Source organism: Seriola lalandi, unplaced genomic scaffold, assembly GCF_002814215.2.
Source record: "Seriola lalandi dorsalis isolate HSWRI2012SDOR001 ecotype SW California unplaced genomic scaffold, Sedor1 jcf7180002053898, whole genome shotgun sequence".
Classification (NCBI taxonomy): Eukaryota; Metazoa; Chordata; class Actinopteri; order Carangiformes; family Carangidae; genus Seriola; species Seriola lalandi.
In genome coordinates this window covers 578,206-600,509 of record NW_019524451.1, presented here as the reverse complement: position 1 = coordinate 600,509, position 22,304 = coordinate 578,206, and the positions used below count along the sequence as shown (strand labels likewise).

Genomic DNA, 22,304 nt, shown 5'->3' with positions numbered 1-22,304 from the left:
GGCGTGGGGGGTGGGGGCGGGGTTAATTTTGGAATGCTTGAGGTGTTGCGAGAGCCCGAGAGCTCTGTCAGATGTAAAACATGGCATGACCCTCCACTAATGTGAGAGGTTCAACCTTTATGGAGCACAACACATATGGATCTTGTTGTTGCAAACCGCAAACCACCATTTAGCTGTTGATTCTAAAGCAGATTTTCTCAGCTGTGAATTTACAATGTGGCATATTCATCATACACATCAAACATTGAACATAATTACACAATCACTTCAAAGGCATACAATCTTTCATTCATCAAAGTGATTACAGTGTGTTTGCCATATGGACTCATTGTTTTCATGTACCTACCTCTGTTTCGACTGTAAGAGAGAGAGAGAGAGAGAGAGAGAGAGAGAGAGAGAGAGAGAGAGAGAGAGAGAGAGAGAGAGAGCTTTCTAGGCTAAGCAAGGAGGATTAATTGCAATGAACAGCACTGAGAAATGATTTCATTTTCTCCGTCTCAAGATGATCATCAACTCCCCAATGCTTGAGGCTGCATTTGACAAATTCACTCACAGCTGTGCTTCCTGAGACAGCATTAGACTTTGAACTGTGGGCAAGAGCTGATGAGTTCACAATGGGTTGGTGATAACCTTAAGACAGAAAAATGAGATCTCCTCTCATGTTGAAGTTCCTTGCAAACTGTCATGTAATCAGCGAAATCAAGGCTCCCAGTACTCACCCCATAGACCAGTTCACCCACCATCCCGTTCCACGTCTTGGTCTCGGGGTCTCGGGCTCCGTACTTCCCATCCATTACTATAGACAGTTTGTACTTAATTCCAACATGTTTGGCAATCTCAGATGCTAAATCGACGCAGTAGCCTTCATATCTGTCATTCCCCTCCAGATGCATATAATTTTTCTTGTACATCACATAAGGAGCTTCCTGTTGATTCAAACACACGCTGGTTTATTCACTCCCATGCCCTAGCACACATTCAGTTATACAGAAATATGCATACATGCACTCATATGTGCCCGTGCACGCGCACACGCACGCACGCACACACACACACACGCGCTCATCCACACCCACACACACACAAAAAGATTCAACATATTATAAGCTGCTATAACCACACCCATGCAGTCATGCGTACAAAGATGATGCCCTGCGAATGCACAAATATGCACTGATAACAGCAGCATGATCATATGGTCACCCTGCTTTCATCAAGCCGTGGCAGCCAGCAGACACCAAGCCCAATGCACCCAACCCATTTTTAGCCCAAGGGTGCAACTCTGTGGCATAATAAAGGAAGGTTAGAGGAGGGGAGAACAAAGTTTTTCATTTGTGTAGGAGAAAACAGAAGGCCAGAATGAGTTTTAGTAGGGCTGGGAGTCACTGACAGGCAAGGTGTGGGTCAGCTCAGAGGTGGGTGGGGATGGGAATGGGAATGGGTTTCATAAGTAAATGCCAGTGACAGGAGAGGGATCAGAGAGTGCCCATAGTATCTCAACATATTCAAGCACATTGCACCAATGCGCAGTTAAAGGCTGTTTCATTCCAAAAAAAAAAAAAATAAATAAAATAAAATGATATAAAATAAATAAATAAATTAAAAACGAGCCGTTATTTGCTATCCAGAAAAATGCAAAAAAATACTCCATAAATAAAATAATTACATCAGGAGATCAGGAGCGTGCTAGTTTTCCTCTCCTTTTCAAAACGCTGGTGCAGCTCGTCTTTTCTCTTACTGAGCACATCATCATTATCAAACAATAGAACTGCTCAGGAGAGCAGGCATCGTCATTACAGCCACACACAATTAGAGTGCAAGTAGGAGAGCAATGGTTTGTTTGTTCTGTGCTGAACGTATCCCCTCACCTCGGATTCCACTGAGTGTTTCCCCTCCAGTTAACACGTGTTTACCTCCTGACTGTATTTCTCATCCAGAGATGTTAAATGTTTCCGCTTGCTATTGAGTGACACTCCCTTACACCTTGGAATACAAATGAAATCTAACAGTGGATAAACACCAAAGATCCTTATCGTTTTCCAAACATTTTTCTTTATCATTTTAGCATGTTTGCTTCCGGAGAATCTGGATCTGCATCAGTTAATTATACAGTCAGTAAATACATTTGCTAAAAAAAACGTTTAGTTGAGTACATACAGTTAAAAGTAAATAAATCTATAAGATTTGTATGTTTAGCATATTTTGGTCTGGTCTTGTCTATAGCGCTGAATGGAAGTTATACTTCAACACAGAACACATGGAGGGGCAATACAAAATAGATTGAAGAGGTGATAACAAGGGAAAATACCGCACCTTCTTATTCCTACTCCAATACTGTTTATTTTGCTTTGCCCAGCTTGAAAAACCATTGCAGTATCGTCCTCTAGTCATTCTTCGGCCAGTCTATCCCAAGTGTCATTGAACATTTACTTGATGAGGACAGACAGGTCTACTTACGTATGCGTTTGTATGCGTTTTATAATTGATGGAGTCAACCATTATCATATATACCATTATTGTGATGTCACTGCTACGACAGGCCACTGAAGTATGGAAAATCAAAATGCTTTGACACCCACACGGATACAGTTGAAACACTCCCCCGTTTCGGATCGACTGTTTCAACATGTAGTGAGTGGATGGAAAGCAACGCAAAAAAGATGTGGTTCTACCCGCCCAGGACAGAATGTATCACTCATTGGAATCAACACCATGACCTTGAGTGGCAGAATACGTGAAACATTTAAAACTGCATGGAAAGTGTACCATAATAGTAGTGACCACAATCGTTCGGTTTTCCACTGAGGAGTCGTTGGAGACCTGCGGGTCCATAATATTTACAAATCGCGTGTACTCGTTCCAGTACCCAATCTGCAAAGAGAAAACAGTGGTTAGTGGTGCATTCCAACCTGCTGACAACACTGATGTCAGTGAACATACAGCAGGCACACTTCAATGCATTGCAGGGAACTGCCATGATGCAGGGGCTCATTAAAGCAACACTGCATTTCCCAGAGGCCTGCTGCTTCTGCGCTAAAGTTCGAGCAACGTAGCAGCCAGTGAGCAGAATACTAAAAAAGCAATCCGCTCATGGAATAAAGAAAGAGTTTATACTATATTATTCTGCATTCAACAGGCAGTAAGGGCCATGATCAAAGATACTATGAGAATATGCTACGGGGTTTTTATGATCGCCAGTTCAAGTAGCCAAACATGCAGGAACAGAGCTGCGTGAGCATTAGGAAGACAACTTCAATCCCTCCTACCTTCAGCTTCTCAGGTTTTATGGTAAATAATTGATATTCAGGCCTATGAACTGCATACATGTTTAATAATTTAGCATAATATTCCAGTGGCTCTTACAGTTTCTTCTACACAGTCTTGCCATTGCAGTTACTCTGTATTCTGCTGTACAGATGCTTAAGTCAAACCAATGTCAAGTGTTTGTTTGCCCATCTGAAATAATGGCTGCTCTGGCTCACGATGAAACGTGCTGCATATGTTGCTGCCAATAGTCTAACTGTTGCTGGCTAGGATTTTCCCCTTCACATCTGGTCCACATTTCTTTTTTCTTTTTTTTTTTTTTTTGCCTCAGATCTTTAAAATGTTTGGGCCAGACAGGTGTACAACAGTGCAGAGTTTTTAAACACCAAATGGAGGCGCTAGAAAGCAGCAAACTTTTCAAACTTGACTTCCAAACTGTGGTTACAGTTGCGGTTGTAGTTTGCTGCACTTGCCAGACAGGAGAAAGCCCCAAATGTTTATTCCCAGCTCTTGTTCGACAGTGATATTTGAGAAACGGTTCTCGGGGGATGAGACTGTGGGGAGCTGTGTCATGGAGTGCCGATCCAGAGGCAAAGTCCTGATCTCACCCTGAGCAGCTGGGACAGATATCAGCCTATACATCACTGGTGACAGTCACAGCTAAGACCCTTCATCCTCTAACTGTCACCGGGGTGACTGGGGGCTCCAGGTCCTGACAAACTGCTGCCCGGCTTGTCTCATCTTCCCTCTCTCCCTCACTCTCTCCCCCTGACCTCCTTTCTCCCACTCGCTCCATCCCTCGCACCGCTCTCTCCTCCTCTGTCTGACTGTGCGGGGATGGCTGTAAGGGCTGTGTGATGCTAATTGAAGTGTGGGAGGCATGCGGCATAATCACATGTCATATCAGACTGAGCCCACACTTATCCAGCTAACGAGAAATTCACAGCTGTCTCTTGGAACCCGGTGAGGTTATGAAATAAAACCAGAGGTCATCATATGGTACCGCTTATAATGTGAATGTACCGCTGGGAATTACCGTTTTGAAGAGGAGCCAGAGGAATTCTTGGATCCCCTTTGCAGTAATTGGTTATTTGAATGGTAATTACTGTCAGGAGAGGACCAAAAATCATTTCTGCACTATCCCACGGCACAGAAATAGTCTTATATCATTCTTTTGATAGGACAGTTTTAGCTATCAGATCGGAGGCTGTGTGTGATTTGTGGGGCTTGTAATGCTTGGCATAGCTCATCAGTGCTGCTACCTAACAGAGGCAGGGAAAGGCAATCAGCATTACTCTGCACTGTCCTCTCAGCCCTGCTGGTCCCACATGACTGAAGAAGCCCTCAGTGCTTTAATAAATGGAGGAAGAGGCTTGTCTGAAAATCTTTCCTACTGTCGCACAGTCACACATTTTCCTCAAAATGGTTGAAACTGATCGCACGGCATGGTTTTTTGGCACGCCTAAACATGTGGCTTACATTCAAGGAGTTTTGTTCTCGAGCGCAGATGATCAATAAATCATTTAATATTACAAGTTGGCCAAATTCCATGGTTTTGACAAGTAATGAACCAAACTATGATCTGTGCCAGCTGTTAGCTGTGTTTTGATAAAGACCGGAATTTTTGGTTTGTTTTTTTTTGTTTTTTGTTTTTTTAATCCTGTCTTGATTTGACAGTTGATGGATGAGAGCTGATAGAGGTCACCGCTCCGTCTTACCTTCCTCGGCCCACCTGTTTTCATCTCATAAACATCTATAGTGTAGTTGGTCCTGCGGCCGTAGTTGTCAAACTGGATGTTCCCGGTCATACCCTGCACTTGGACCTGCCATGAGGGACAGACAGACACAGGGGGATGTGTAATAGCCATCACTTTGCATATATAGCTGGTATTAAGGTGCTCGTGTCCATGGAGCAACTGGAGTGTGCACAGCCTGTTAATCAAATGATGAACTGGATACGCTTTAATAAAAGATGTAGTTTTATGGTAATGAGGGCCAGGATTTGAGTGAGCTCTGTGCAGAGATATCTGGAGGCAGAGGGAGGAGAACAGCTCTGCGCTCTCTTCCCTTCTCTCTGTCACTTTCCATCTTTATCACAGTCTCAGTCCCTATCTCTGCCTTACTTCTTCTAGCCTTTTCTTTAGTTATCTGCTTGCCACTCTCTCTCTCTCCCTCTCTTTTTTCCCCTTCTCCCTCCCTACCGTTTTGAGAGCTCTCTCGATGTCGATGCCTTGGCTCCAAGGAACAGCAGGATTGGCTAGACAGTCTCCAGCGCTGCCCCGGCGAGACACATCCACACGTTGGCGCCGCAGGTACCTGAAGGCCTCTGCTATCACCAGGATGGCATCGTGGGTCAGAGCTGAAGTGTACTGTACAAAACCAAAAAAAAAAAAACAAACAAACAAAAAAACAGCAGAACACAGGAAAACATGGTGGGAGGCAGAAGATAAGATTACTATTTCTGTGGTGAAGCCTTTACAGGTAAATATATAACTTTATACTGTCCAGTGACTACGTAATGCTCTGTAAGACTAAACATAAGTAGTTTAAACCACTATGGATGGAGCGTTTATATGAATACATCATCTTTTCAAATGAATCTGTTCACAGCAGTGTTTGTTTGCAGTAAAGACAACCGCAGAGAAAATTGGGGCAGCCTATTATGTCGCTTTTAGCCCGTGCATCTCAGTGCCACCAGGTCAGATCAGTGTGGGTGGGTTGGGTGCAAACTCTCATTCCCGGCTTATGATAAAAATAGTTTGATCAGACAGATCTGATAAGAAAAGCCAGGATGAGTCTGATGGATCATGGACCGCTTTCAAAACTTTTAGTGCGGAGTTGGAGAGAGACAAGAGCATTAATGTGTGATTTTATCTCCCACGCACTTCCCCTCCAACTTCACATGACCTTTTCACCACTGTGGGTTGAGCCACTTGTTTGTTGACCACTGCACCATGACAAAATCTAATTAAATGCCATTCAAAATCAATTTCTTTCTTGATCATTGTTTAATTAGATGTAAATTGAAGCCGCGATATAACCTTGCCTTGCATCGCCTATCAATATATCGATCGCTGGGAGGGATGCAAAGCAAAGAGGAGGAAGCGAGGGGCGGGAGGAAGACAAAATGACAAAGGCAAACAGAGGATGAGAGGTGGAGACGAACCGATAGAGAGCACTTCAGATGGGATGATCGTTGTATTCTGCATGCGCAATGAAAGGCCTTGTAAGGGAAGTACCTTCAGAGGAGTGTTTCGGGCTTCTGGGAATTCTCTTTCATCTAGCCGCTCCCAGCGCTGCATAAACTGCTGCACAATCGGGTTCTCAGGGTTGACTATCTGAAACCCTGAAATGTTGGCTCCACCGGCGAAGACTTTGTCCAGGCTCACATTAGAGAATCCCTGAGAGGAGAGCAAGAGAAGGGAGGAAGGAAAAGAGTCATGCACCTTGTTTTTCTTTGAGGGTTTTTTTTCCTTTTTTCTTTTTTTTCTTTTTTTAATATAGCCTGTGGCAGAGGCACCACAAAATATTAGCAGCTATTCTGGCAGTGTGCTAGGTGCATTTTATTATGAACTCTGTGCTGTATGAGAAAGCGACATGTGTTTGCCATTAGACTGAGGCAAATGTTTCCCTTCACGCTTTGTGGTGCAACCTGAATTCATTTACAGATAAACAACCTGCAAGTAGATACGTTACAGTTTGTTTCAGATCATGTAGAAGACAAAATATTTCACTTGAACCAGCTAACCTACTTTCATTCAGAAAGCTTTGCCATGGCGAAAAAAACAAAAAAACAAACAAACAAAAAAAAACATTTTCAAATGCATTTCAAAACCTCTGCTACTCCAGCTGCTTTTAAATTTCCTTCTTCACCTCAGAGCCATGACATGAAGTTTCTTTTTATGGTCAAATTGCTTTTTTTTAAGTTTAGGATTGTGTCATGGCGTGCTAGGACATGTGTCTGGCTGCTGCATAATCACATCTTCTAACGTCAGGGAAACACCAGCAGGGGATCTGCGAGTGGGAGCAGGGCAGGCCTCCACTTTAAAACTTTCATCCTAGTATCAAGGCAAAATGAACATTTCCTACCCCAGAGTGGGGGTGGAAAGATGGCTGCCCTCCAAAGATAGTTTAAAAGGTTAAATGCTGGGAGATGATCTTATACTTAAGTATATTCATTTAAGCAAATGTTGTCCGACTGCCAGATTGTAATTGATAAGGGCATGAGCAACAAATATAATAAGCCATGTATATATATATATACAGAGAAAAAAAAAAACATACTGTATATTGTCTTTTTTTATTTTCATACAAAAGCCTATAATTCACTTATTGTGCATGCACATTTGTGCCCATGGCTGAGACTAAGCCCTATCACATGCAGCAAAAAGCAGGTTCCACTCCCTCCCCGGGGAGCGGCTCGGTTATTACTCACAAGATTGGCCAGAATGTAGTGGTAACCACGGCTGTTCTTCCCCAGGGTCACAACCTATGGGAGAAAAACATCAATACAGTAAACCACCCATGAGATGAGAGCCAAGAGCCATGGCTCGTATAAGTGGCTACAACAATCTCAGTAAACGCGAGCACGCAGGATGCCACTGAAGTTGAAACAAAGCAACGTCACCCATGGAGTAACGAGAGAAAGAGAGAGAGAGAGAGAGAGAGAGAGAGAGTAGTTAGCGGAGGCGTTCGTTAAGGAGGAGCTGATAATAAGAGAGAAACAGGAAGAATGAGGAACATCCTTGGATATTCTCATCACTTTGAAGTCACTCACGGTGCAGGGATGCGAGTCCTTAGCAACTGCTGGACAGAAGGTAGAATAGGGAAAAATATTTCAAAGGAATTTACAGTGAGACAGTACGATGTAGATCTTGCTCTACTTTGAAAATATCACCTTTGGAGCATAACAGCATGTTTCAACCCACGCAGCCTGTCTGAAAATAGTAAGTGGTGTTCTAAGCCATTCCATCACTGTGGTACTAACCATATGTTGCCTTTTATTCTCAAGTTTATTCTTCCTTTTGTTCAGGGCCTACAGATAAATTTAATCATGAAACTCTAAATTGTCCTGCCTTTTTTTTTTTCTTTTTCTTTTTTTTCTTTTGGGCATTACATGCTGGACATGGTTTTGGACTGGGCCTCATGAGGTCTGTTATTTATGAGTTTTTGGAGTCTGTTGCGGATGGACTTCTGAGTGGCTGCCATGCAGAAACCTGTCAACCATGTCTCAGTTTTCATCAGTGTACTACAAACACAGCGACACAAGTTTACAGCAAAATCAGCATGTTTGCACATGTTCTGGCTCCGTCACAAAAACAAACTGTCAGTTCATCATCTGTTTGTGTGTGCATGTTAGGCCGGGGACGTTGGATATTTGTTACTGTGGATCGTTTACAACATTCCCGCTGAGTAGGAGAGAGTGATGAAAAGCAAACTTGTATCTTCACATCTCAGGCAGCAAAAAGAAAAAAAAAAAAAAAAAAGGAAAAAAAAAGTCTCTGAAGGACGTTTTCAGTTTCACCCATTTCGTCTAAAATGACAGCATTTCACTTAGCTATTCTGAACTTTAACTGACCCGAGTAGACTCCTATACAGTAGCAGAAAACAATAAAACAATCATCCTTGCTTGGACTGACTACCCGTCCAAATTAAATAAACCGCTTGTATCCTTGTTTTGTGGACACCTGAAGGTTGTCCACGAAGGGGAGAGAAGTTGGTGGTGTTTTTCAAAAAGAGCACTCAAGGGAGCACAAAGCCTTTCACTCATGCTATCAAGCTGCTTGGGTGGGTCAGCCTCCTCCTACAGCTTCCCCATCATTAAAGGTTTAAACTTCCAGCACTGCATGATGTCAGACAGAGGGGAACAAACCAAGAAAGTGAAATAGAAACAAAGGGAAAATGAGCTGATTATAATGCAGAAATAGCAGGAGTTGGCTTTTTAGAATCCATCAATCTGCGTGTAATGAGCAAGTGACAGAAAGCCCCATGAAAAGAAATCTCTGCAACATTTCTACTGCATTGATAAGAGAGCTGGACTGATCACGGCTGCCTCCTCTGTAATTGTTCACAGGTCTGACTTTCAGACGTTTAGCCCTGCTGCGTTTTCTTGGACAAACCCCACAGCTACACACTCCCTCACCGTGCGCTAACCTTGACTCTGGCTGTAAGCCCTCCTCCTCACACCTGCGCTGGAACTAGGCAGAGAAAGGTCTTACCCCCCACCTGCAGCCCGCAGCTCACAGCCAGCCTGGCAACCGCTACAAGCAGCAACCTTGGGATGGAGCACAGCAAGACACTGATGACACATCACATACACAGAACCTCCGGCCAGACCACACCAACCTCTCCCCTCAACCCCTTTAATTAGGCAGACGGCAAGATCCGACTCCAGTTGAGACTGACAGATTTTATTATTACTAGTTGTGATGCACCGCTGACTGGCCTGTCCGTAAAACCCTCAGACACAGCAGATGGTGATAACTATCCCTTAATAGCGTTGATAAGACATGATTGTTTTGTATTTCCTTTTAAATCCAATATTATTTGTGCAATACAACAGATTAGACACAGGAAAATAAATTCAAGCTTAATTGTGGATAAGCAGCTGGTAAAAGCGCTGTTAAGTTACAGACCTTTAGTTCTGGGAAATACACTAATTTGCTTTCTTTACAAGATTAAAATACTGTAAGAACATCGATGCTAAACACAGCTGTAGTTGGGACGTGATTAGCTTAGCATTGCATAATGACTGGAAATGGGGAAACAGCTAGTTTGGTTCTGTTCATAGTCCAAAAATACACCGACCTACAAACACATAAAGCTCACTGATTAACACATGGTGTCTTCTTTATTTACACACAAAGAGAAATATCAACATTAAGGCTCGATGTTTCCCTCCAGTAAGATGAAAAGATAGCTGCCCTGAAATATTATTCATTTGTGTAGGACATTCATTTATACTTAAATATGAATATATTAATTTAAGCAACTACGCAATGTAGTCTCACTGCCAGATACTACACTTGCACTTGCACTTGTACACTTGCACATACATTATATATACACATGTGGTCAGCTGCATCCTGTTTGCTTTCATTATCCTTGAGATGTGTGCAGAACTTGACTGGAGTCGTTCTGTGGTAAATAAAATTAATTGGACCTATTTCAAAGAGGCACACACGTGTGTATATAACGCCGCTCAATTCACACCGTGACGCAGGAGAAAAACCAAGTCATGAAGTGCAAGGAGCTCTGTGAACCTCCACAATAAAACTGTGGTGAGACACAGATCAGAGCAAGGGTATAAAACGATTTCTAAAGCTTTGACTGTCCCAGCAGCACAGTGGCCTCAATAATTGTGAAATGGAAAAAGTTTGGAAACATCAGGACTCTTCACTCTAACAGAGCCCTCTGCAGAGATGGGAGAACCTGCCAGAAGGACAAACATCTCAGCAGCACTCCATCTATCAGGCCCTTGTTGTAGAGTGGCTGGACAGAATCCGCTTCTAGTAAAAAGGCATAAGACAGCCAGTTCGGTGTTTGCCAAATGGTATTTAGAGGACTCAGAGCACAAGGAAAGAGATTATCTGATCTGATGAGACACAAATCACAACAGATGCAAAACTCCAAACATGATGTCTGACGAACATCAGGCACTGTTCATCACCTGGCAAATACCGTCTCTATGGTGAAGCCTGGTGGTGGCAGCATCACGCTGTGGGGCTGTTTCTCGGCCGCAGGGACAGGGAGAGCGGTCAGAGCTGAGGGAACGGTGAATTCAGCCAAATACAGAGAGGTCCTTGAAGAAAACCTGCTCCATTGTGCATGCAACCTGAGACAGGGGCGGTTAACCTTCCAGCATGACAATGACCCAAAGTATACAGCCAAGACAACACTGGAGTGGTTTTGGGACAAGTCTCTGATTCTCCTTCAGTAGCCCAACCAAAGCCCAGACTTATACCCCATAAAGCATTTGTGGAGAGACATGAGAGGGTAATTCACAGATGCTTCCCATCCAATCTGAAGGAGCTTGAGAGGATCTGCCTGGAAGAATGGGATAAACTGCTAAAATCCAGGTGTGTAGAGCTTGTAGAGACTTACCCAAGAAGACTCGAGTCTGTAATTGCTGCCAAAGGGGCTTCTACAAAGCACTGAGTAAAGGGTCTGAATACTTTTGTTAATGATAGATATCGGTGTCTGACTTAATAAATTTGTAACATTTTTTTGTCATTATGGATTATTGGTTGTAGATTTATAGGCTAAAATGGCAATTTTATCCATTTATAATAATCTACAACACAATAAAGTGTGCAAAAAGTGAGCCACTGTACATACAAACACCAGCCCATCAACCAATTCTTACTTTTCCACAGTGACACCCAAAAGAAGAAATGTGTTAAGTGTGTCTACACCTTCAATAATGTGATTCCTCTTTTTCATACAGTGTGCCCTCCTGCAAATCGATCCACTAGCTGGCTCCACCGCCTTTTGTTCTGCTGCTGAAGGAGAGCCTGTGTTTTGCAGACTGGGGTTTTCTTTAACGCCTGATGGGGACAGACAACCGGGATGACCTTGACTTCACCCTCATCCAGACTCGCCTCGCTTCGCCCTCACCAGACAGAGAGCCTTAAATGTAAAACTACAGCTACACATTTCCAATAAACGCCAGACCATTTTCCTCCGAGTCTGACCTTTTTACTGTGGAGTTTGCCACAGCACAGGAAGAGGCAGACTGAAAATGATAGATTCACCAGGGTTTGTAAATATCATTCACTGAGGCATATAAAAGAGCAAAAAATGATGCAATTATTTTTAGCATCTCCCTGAACTATGAAAACTTAAAAACACACAAACTTTTAACTAAACTGGTAAGGTGCAGTGTTGACATTAGGGCTGCATGTAACAGCTATTCTCATTACTGAATAATGAGTTGACTGTATTTGTGATTAACTGATTAATAGTTAAATTTATAAAATATCAAAAAATGCATTTCATAATTTTCCAGTGTCTGACTGTTTTGCTTCTATTTCTATCACATCTCTTCTTCTACTGAAGTTAGCATGCTAACCTGCTAGCCCAAGACGGTCTCATCACTTTGTAGTGAATCACTGTAACGACCTGTCCGTCCTGAGGAAGCAGCGCTGCTCAGAGGGCGTACTATAACCTCTTGTCTTGTAAATACAACAATGGCTGAAGCTGTGGGCAACACTGGTTGCTGTTAATGCTAACGTTAGCTATGTAGCAGTAGCAAAACTTACAAATAGCTCCTTTAAAAATGGGCTGTATGAAGCAATGGGGCACTCTGGCTTAAAACGTTTGAGCCAAACATATAAATCATTACTAATCAGAATATGAATAACAAGCTATATGAACCGCTACATATAATTTCATGATAACAAGTGTTATCACCAGTAGATCAGTAGCAGTGAAGTGCTGCACTTCACTCAGGATTGGACACAAGGGTGAATTTGACCTCTACAAGCTTTGATACAGGAGGACTTTCCTCTTCTGCGGTCTCCATTTCTGCTTCAAGGCTCTTGGTAGAAGTGCTCTTGGTGGAGCACGCTCTAATTAACAGCCAGCAGTGACTGTGGCTGAGATGATTTTCTTCGCAGCAGCCATATATGCCCCTGAAGATAGCACAAGTGTTGGCCTCCCCCCAACTGCAGAACATTTTAGACACACCTGACTCATATTCAGATGATTACATCTATCACTGCTCTGAGACACGAGAACAATTTGCGACTTGATACCTCGGGAGGAAGGTCTCTCTGACGCCGCAGCTGAGACGTTCCCATGTTTGTGCCAAAACTTTGAAATGCTAAGATGTCCTCCTCTGCTTTCAGTGAAAACAATCAGGGTCATTTTACGTTATTGATAATAGGAAAAAAAAAAAAAAAGTTCCTCTGGTTTAAAGGCCGACGTGCAAATCGTCACAGTCGCAGTACACAGGTCTCAACCTCTCATTCAGCCGTGAAGTCAGCAGGTCACATTCTCCTTAATGATAACACTTTAATCCCATTTAATTCTATAATCGCAGTTAGTAAATGGCCCTCAACAGCCCAGGTTGGTGCCAGGGATTTGAAAGCATTGGGCCCCCCCCCCCAGCTTTACATCGGGCAGGAACGGATCGGCTATATTTCTGTCAGCCTCTGCTCTCAGCAGACCGGGGACAATAAGCTGATGTTGAGATCAGGAGCACCTTTCATATCAGTAGAGACATAAGCTCACTATCTTTCCACGTTTTTTCGTCCCTCTTTTAGAACAAACTGAGAGACGTGCCAAGTAGTGTTCCCGGAAGACAGAGTGAGAGTAATCCAGAAGCTTTGAATGAGTGTTTTATGTGGAAAAAATTGGGTCGTGAATTTGGGAAATTTGGATCATTTAGATTTTATTTTACATCTGTGTCTGTGTTACAACAATATGTTACAATGTGTCTTCCTCTGGTTTACAGAATGCTATAAAGGCTGCTATCGCTCCCTTCTTTTCACCGTGTCATCCACAACATTCATTGAGGTCCTTCTTTTTTATTGCTGACATTTTTCTATCAGCTGCTCGCAATCTATCGTCCATTCTCTCCCTCTCCCAAGACTTCTTATCTTCCCCTTTCTTGAATTCGATATAACCCAAAGATTCAGATTCTCTTATACATCCAACTGCGGATTTTCTCAGAGTTCCCCATTCAGGAGCAGAAAGAGGGATATGGAGGATCTTCAATTCTCCATGGTGAGGCAATATGGCCACCCTTCATGCCTCTACAGGCGGCAGAATGTTGTCCTAACAAATCCCCAGATGCATCTCTTATTTTTTTCCTCTCTTTCTGTGAATCCTTTTCACTTCTTATTGTCTTTTTTTTTTTTCTCCTGCATGAAAATGCAGCTTTGCGACTGGCAGAGCGCTCGCTGCCTGCCTTTCTTTGAACAGCTTGCGTGCCCTGGGCCTGTCCCAGACGTTGTTCTTTTTTCTTTTTCTTCTTCTTCTTTTTTATTTTTTTTTTTATTTTTTTTGCCTGCCTCTCTTTAACTAGTGATGAGCAGGTTGTTGCCTCTGAGCAGTGTCCAGCACAGGAATCCCGGGAGGGAAGACGGCCAGGAAGGCAGGAGCATAAAGGCAGATACGAGGCTATATGTGCAATCTCATGGATGGATCAGATTAGGCAGGAGCATATGCTATACGCAGTCTAACTAATGCACATATACTCTGAAAAAAAATCATCATTACGGCAAGTGGTATCAATACAAACATGATTAACTTATACTCAATCATAGTTCTTATTTAAACAGCCCTTCTTTAATGGCACAAACATTCCTCTCAGCATATACTATCATAAACCCAGATGGTTCAATGAAACACATTTGTTGGATATGATTCAGAGAGCAGAGCTGGCAGAGGCTCTCCCATTTTTGTCGTAAGGGAAGGATTGCCATTGGGTTAATTTATCTGCAGTGCAGTGTATTGATGGAAAAGTCCTATGGGCGATAAATCCTGAGTGGTTGTTACAGCATAAAATGATAATGGCCCGGGTGTAGCATTCTCCTCAGCATCCCAAAACAAATTTGTAGGGAGACTCACTCTTCTCTTATACGAGTAAACAAAACTGCGCCTGATGCAGCAGTATGCAAATACTTGCCTTCCCGTGTTTCTACATCATGTCAAGTGATAAATGAAGCTAATAAATGTGACATTCAGCTGAGTGTGCTTATGATTGAAAGAAGAGGCATATTCACTATTTTGTGTATGTGTTAAGAACCCTTCGTCTGTAAGGACTGAGACTGGGGCGAAAACAGTGAGTCCATTCCACTAACCATCGGTTAGTTGATCAACTGAAAATGAATCAGCAACCATTTTATTAATCATTTCATTTTCCAAGTGCTTGAAAAAAAAATATATATAGTTTTTTCATAAACTAAATGATTAGTCAGTTAATTGAAAATATAATCACAGATTAATCAATCATTTAAAAGGTTAGGATAACTCCAGATCATTCAGTAAAAGTACTACATTTCACATTAAAATACTATATAGTAGTCATTAATGAATACTTCAGATGTACAGTGGATAACTTGACTATTATTATTATGATTATTATTATTATTGATGCATAAACATTTAAGCAGCTTAATGCTGTAGCTGGTGGAAGTGGAACTAATTGTATTACCTGTTTAATATAGTTAGGGTTGTTTCACAGTTTATTTGTTTTGAAAGAAAAATGTTGATAAACAGAAAAGAGGTAAATATTTCTGAAAATGTTGGTGATAAAATAGTAAAACCTTCCCCTGTGAAATCCAGTGATATAAAAGTATAAAGTAGAATACAATGGAAATATTACAAATATCTAAATTGTACTTGAGCAAATAAACCACCACTGGATGTCCTTTCTGCCATTTAGGAGGTCATTGAAACATTCAAAAATTCTGTTCAGTGAACTTGTAGAGCAACAAAAGCCCAAATGACCAAAGCATTAGCAATGACCGGATCAAGAGTGGTGCTGTGCTTTTATTTTTTTTTTTTGTGCAAAAATTGTACCAAATTGTGGAAGCTCAGCTTGCCTGTTCCAAGATAACTCTACACTCCATGAACTTCATTGCCTGGTATAAAGACATTCATTCTGCGGTGGGATTGTGCCGACTGAAATAATAAAACTAAGCTACTGATCTGATTCCCATTTCCCCCAGCAATCAGCTAGCTGGATCTGTCCTGCCTCATGATCCTCTCTCAACAGGCAGTGACCTTGACGGATTGAAGCGACATGTCGACATTGCGACACACAGACACACCGGCCCTGTTCAAACTCTCCCTCCTGTCCTCCAGAGATGAAACTCTATCTGTCTACAATCATTGGTTAATAGAACTACAACAGCAGGTAGAAGCAGCGGGTTTCCACATAGCTGCCACCGGGTGCCATTTTTAGCGTGATTGCCCTCGTGGGAGACAGTCCATCCCTGTTTCAATGTATAATGGTATAACCCAGTAGGGGGCAGCTGCAGAGTGAAGTCCAACAGCTTTCCTGAATGCCTCTGACTCATCCATATTGGCAGAGCTGACCCGATTATTTCAATTAACTCAAAAAAAAAAAAAAATCCCCATACTGAGGTTGTCATTAAAACAAGGGGAAAAACTGAGCACACTGCTGCTTTCAAGGTTGGCGTAAAAGCCCCCCCCCCCATCTGCAACTAAAACAAAGTTTAGACGGAAAAATGTATGATGGAGATGGGTAGAGGTGGAGGGGGGGAAAGAGCTCCCTCTGAAAGAAAACGAAATAATTCATTGATGGGAACAAAGACAGAAACAGGAGTACATCAAACAGATTAGTGCCCTGCATCCTTATTATTGTTTGCAAGGGGGGGGGGGGGGGGGGAGACACGCAATTAAAGCCACAACAGTGAATACGCCTCACATGTGATTTGTCATGAATATTCTAAGCTTTTCCTAAAAGCTGATGCATATTCTTAACACAAAAAGGAAATAGATTTCAGTGTAGCCTCCGAATTGTAAAAGGAAAGAAATTTGCAGCACAAGAATTAAATTAGACACAGCAAATTAATACTAAAAGCAATTCTGCTTTAAACTATGACTCTGGGATCAAATTAGATTCATAAAAAACAAGTGAAACTAACAGTCATTGAGGGGATATTGTGAGGCAGAGAAAAGCCAATATCTAAATGAATGTTAACGAGCAGAATCCAATTCGGGAGCTGATTGCCTTATAAGCAGGCAGCAGCAAACAGAGGGATGTAGTAGGGTGGTGCGGGGCAGGCGAACAGAGGAGACGCATGGCATAATAGCCACTCATCTATTCATGGTAATTGTGTTTCCCCTACTACAAGGACTGGTGGACCTTTCATTTCCTCCTCAGGCAGTGGACGTGATAGAGGAACGGAGGGGTTTGGGGTTGTTAAAAGAGGATTAAAAAGGCTGCATCATCAGTGGTCTCTCCAAATGGCTGCTCACGCTCAGACCTCTCAATCTCAGGCTCTTGGGCAGCTTCAACACACACGCTGATTTTCAAACAAGCCGGCCTCAAACTTAGCAACCAAACAACGCCAAACTGAGCTCCTCCAACAGGTGGGATTACCGCTATACCTCACATTCGATTTAGCACACTGTTATGACCTGAGGACGTTACACAAAGTCAACTTGTTTTCAGGAAAAAAATATTTAGGTCTGAAATTACTTGTAAAACCCGTCATACACAACGAGCACTAGTGCAAAGGATACTAACATCTTTATTGACAATATCAACTATATTCTAACATACTGAGTCACTGAATGATTAAAGGGCCACTCCAGCAGTTAGTTTAGTATTGCACTTCCATACATGAGACAAATGCATGAACTGATTTCTTTTGGCCACTTGGGGGAAGAAATCTGACATATTATCATTTTCAAAAGTGATATGCAAACAGAGGGATTTACTCACCGAGTAGCCATAGCATGGTGTAACGTTATCATTAATTTGCAGACGCGTTTCAGTGGACGCATATTGAGATGTCTTTAAAACGGGAATGGTCAGAATTGACGCAGCAGAAGCTGAGATATCTAGAGCTTTGGTTTCTTATTATGGATTAAGCTCTAGAGATGTGGATCCTTCCATTTCCATATTGCATTGCATATTCCATTCTTCACGTGCCCAGTTTTTGTCTCCCAGCCCAACTCAGGGTAAGTTGGTGATGTCATTAGATTCATTTTTCTTACATTTGTCAAAGCTCCTTCAGAGCCAAGGTGGACAAAATGTAAAAAAGAAAAGTATTCACCATGACTACTAGATGTCAAATCGGTGGAGAGCCCCTTTAATATTTGTTATTTTGTAAATTACATTTTCTTTGCAGTTATGTAAGTGAAGCAGAAAGTATCAAAAGGGCTAGACAGACCGTGTAGATGTTTGGTTATATAATCTACATTTCGTCTGGGTCTGTGGCTCACCTGTTCTAATATGGTGTTGATCCTGTCCACCTCGCAGTCAATCACATAGCGCTTCTCCTGCCTCCTGTCCATCTCCTCAATGATGCGCTTGAACTCTGCCGCGTCGGTTGTGCTGCTAACAGAGCGAGCGGTCACCTGCCAGTTGTTAGCTACCGCTGCCTCCATGATGGCCTGCAGTATAGAGAAACCTAAAGAGAGGGAGAGAGACACAGAGAGAGAGAGAGAGAGAGACCCCGAGGATTAGACACAAAAGAGACTGGCACACAGTAGTGCAAGAACTGAGTGGCTGCTAATTTATTCTAGGGAGGTTTTTGCTTGAATCCAAAGGTTAAAGGCCATCTCATTACGATCTAAAATAGCATTGTGAAGTCTGCAGGCCCACTAAAATATTGTCTAGAGTCTAGACTTTGTGTGCTAGTGTGTAACTGTGTGTGCATTTACATTTGCATATTGAAAAGGCAATATCATAATGAAGTTAAAGGACAGGAATTGTATCTCCATATTATTAAAAGATCAGTGGGTGATGTTATTGTGCTTGGCATCAATTAAATTATGGCATTTAGCTCAGCCACATGTTAACTTTGACGGTGCGGTGAAACACATTGCGCGCCGTGTCTCCTTGGAGGACGGTGCCAACTCATTTAAAGATAAAGACAATGAAACATTCATCCAGGCCAGTGGTAGAAAGAGATCATTATGCTACCAAGAATGGAGAATGAGCCCTTCTAATGATTAATTCACACGTGAAATATTTTCATTTAACAGAGCGCTCAGAAACACTATGGTCAAATCACATACCACAGAATGAATAATGTAGTCCTATTTCTGGAGGGATAGATTGCACGTAGCACAAGCTGATATAAAAATGGCTTAACTCTTCTCAAATGTACAATGGGCGAAAGAGAACATGAAGGTTATTAATGAAAATCAAGCACACTGCTGGTATCTCATTAAGCCATGGACAATACAATTGCAAACTGTATGTACAATAAGCTCCTTTTCCATATCTCTATTCATTTTTCATCATCCGTCGTGTGGTTAACCGATACAGAAAAGGAAAAAAAAAAAAAAAAAAAAAAAAAAAAATTCCAGCTGCAACAAATTCTGGCTGGCTGACATACTGATTTTATATGACGATTAAAATAGTTGCATGTGATTGAGTATTATGTAAATTGACTGACAGTCTGAACAGATGTGGGCAAATTAAACATACATATATATATATATATATATATATATATATTTGAATTTTTTTTTTTTTTTTTTTTTAACCATGAGCCATTTCTCTGTAGAGCCTTATCTCCATGAACCGGCTGCAAACAACCAACAAAGCCAGCACAGACAGCAAAGAAACAACAACAGCTGTAACAAGAAAACCACTTTGTGACTCTCTTCATTTCTCTGTTCTGGCATTTCCCTTCTTTTCCATTCCATCTGAATGGTCAAACAGTTTTTCCTTTTTTTTCTTTCTTTTTTTCTCTTGACTTGTAAATGCTCTGAGGCTGCTGCACCGTGTGTGTGCCTGCCCTCCCGGTGTGACGCCGCCACTGCAGCACGCAGCCACATTTCCAGTGGATGACCTTTGGGCGAGTTGCACAGCGAGCAGCAGAGACCGGCGCACAGCGTGTCATCTGTCCAGAGGAGCAATGGCTTACTGCCTAGAGACATCAACATGCCAGACCTCAAGGTTATCTGGCGACCTGGTTATCAGGTCACATCTCCAAGGAGTTCGGCTTATAGTTTATGAATGTAACTTGTAGCACAACACGGAGCTCAGATGATTTGTTGAGGGCATGTACAGGTAACACATGCAGTTCCTTTGTGGCTTCTGGTGTCGCAGAGCTGTTCAAAAGTAGCTGCACTTGTACTTCTGATGTAAAACACCATGGGGCAATAAGAATATGAAGGTAGTGTGGTCTAAAGGCATAAAACTGCCTATTGTAGTTGGACTTTTTACTTCAACAAAAGCCACAGTCTCCTCTGGAAAAAAAAAAATCTAAAAGTGAGGTGAAAACATTTGAAGCTTTTCTCAAGTGTCATTTTTTTTTTTTTTTTTTAAATGAGCACCCTCTCCTGTGCACTATACCTTCTCACGTCTCCCCTACCTAAAGCAAGAGTTACAGGATGAAGGTCTGAATAACATGGATGCATTATTCATTTTCCTGAGGCATATGCTCAGAACCTCACAAACCACAAACCAGCTGGATAGCTGGCATGGCAGTCTTCCCGGCAATAAAAGCTTCTTACTTTGAGAGATGCCATGCAGATTAAGTGGGTCAAAATGGTCTCTGTTGGTTTGCAAAGGGTTGAGAGTACGGCTGATAAAGCTAGAAATGCCGATGAACCATTTAACACACGGTCATCACAGTAGGTGTACGACATGCCATGCATATGGGATAAAATTATAGGGTGGATATTTGTTTAAGGCCTGCAAGTATCTTTTTGTTTACTGCGGTGAAATAACTGATTCCTGTGCTGCTTGACAGACACAATAACATGTCTCAGAAGATTTTAAATAGCAAAACAAACGCTGACGGGGGAATGCTCCAGGGATTTGAGCTTCATACATGTAAGTATCTGTAGTGTTCTGTCAAAAAAAAAAGAAAAAAAAGTGCATTTCTTATTTCCATTTCTGAGGTGCAAGAAAAACACGAATTATGCTAACTCTTATGTGAGAGAAGGAAACAATGTCCTATCAATCAGATTAGAATCACAGAAGGGCTTTTATTTTGAAATTGCTGATTTGTGCGGTGTTCCTCTCACCGTGCCTCCGGCAAACCCTGAACTGTGTGGGAACAATTGGATTCATTTAAGATTCACAGAAGATTCCATGCCTGCCTAGTTTTACATTTGTATGGAAATTAAGAGATGGAATCTGGTGGTGGTAAATAGTCTGTCCAGAAATGGATTACTTCTGCTCCTGTTTTTTTATTTATTTATTTATTTATTTTTTATGAACATCAGCAGAAAAGTTTATGTTCCGTGATTTAGACTTCAGAATAGAAATGAACAAAATCCTTTGAGCGCAACTTAATCTGACAGCAGCAGCAACACTGATAGTTCCTTCTTCATCTCCACCAGCAAGTAAAAACACAGAAAAAACATAATTTTGTTATTCCTTTCTTCTCTGCATACATTTACATCTGCCAGTTACCTTTCTCAGACCAGAATCCAATTCAGCTTCACCCAATTGATGGATTCAACCACCACAACAGCACTGGAGACCCTCATAAATGCTTTTGCTCGTGATCTTTATTTCCAAGATTGCGAGAAGCTATAAATCCCATTCACCTCTTCGCCTTCAGGAGCCCCTCAGCTGTGTTGTGTCTAAAAATGTACAGTCAACTACATAAATTATGGAAGACAACAACAACATTTCCTTATCATCGCCTATAAATCCCCTTGATATGAATCCAGCCGCACCATGCAGCGGCTTCTGCTGATCATGCTCCTCAGTGCTAATCATGCCATCGAGACAGGGAGTGGTTTAACATGCTGTAATGCTGGCAGCCGCCACTCACGTTGTGTAATGTATAAACATATGAACATATAAACAGTGCAGCTTGGTAATTTGCAATTTGTAAATATTTAGTGTATATACAGTTTGTTCACATAGGATAAACAGGACCTGATTGTCATGGTAAATATTCACCTTGTTCCTATTACATAGTACAGTCACTTCATCATAATGTCAATTGATTTGAGTCGCCATTGCTGTAGTGGCTGTTTGACACTTCAGTGATGAACCTATGATGCAGCCTTGTACTCCACACTCCCGAAGCACAAGGCAACATCACGGTCACCACCGACCTCACAAGCTGTGAACGCTGCATCAGAGTAATGTTGCAGTTTTTATTCTGGTGGTGGAATATTGCGCATGTAAATAAAGATGCAGCAGCGTTGCTGTTAAAGTTGCAGGTCAAAGTTGAACAAAGCGTTAACTTTTATGTGTGTTGTGTTTTTTCGTTTCATTTGGAGCCCGTGCGACCTCTGGTTACCCATAACTTCCTTCTCTGCGTTCAGCCCGAGGAGATGTTGTTGTCTTTTGTCTTCACAGAAACGTTCTTCCCGCCTGTACTCTGGACAAACTCTGCTTGTGGGGTAACTGTGAGGGC

General features: G+C 42.0%; 1 protein-coding gene across 2 annotated transcripts in view; it reads right to left on the bottom strand.

Annotated features, from left to right (window-relative positions):
- The window catches only part of gria3b (glutamate receptor, ionotropic, AMPA 3b), an 80,156-nt gene that overhangs the window by 20,008 nt on the left and 37,844 nt on the right, over positions 1-22,304 (bottom strand). For both annotated transcript variants that reach the window (XM_023402187.2, XM_023402186.2), the window contains exons 4-10: positions 18,190-18,377; positions 7,700-7,753; positions 6,504-6,665; positions 5,466-5,633; positions 4,983-5,087; positions 2,767-2,871; positions 720-926 (exon numbers count right to left, since the gene is read on the bottom strand). In XM_023402187.2, coding sequence (XP_023257955.1) covers positions 720-926; positions 2,767-2,871; positions 4,983-5,087; positions 5,466-5,633; positions 6,504-6,665; positions 7,700-7,753; positions 18,190-18,377 — 989 coding nt within the window. The remainder of the gene's footprint in view (positions 1-719; positions 927-2,766; positions 2,872-4,982; positions 5,088-5,465; positions 5,634-6,503; positions 6,666-7,699; positions 7,754-18,189; positions 18,378-22,304) is intronic.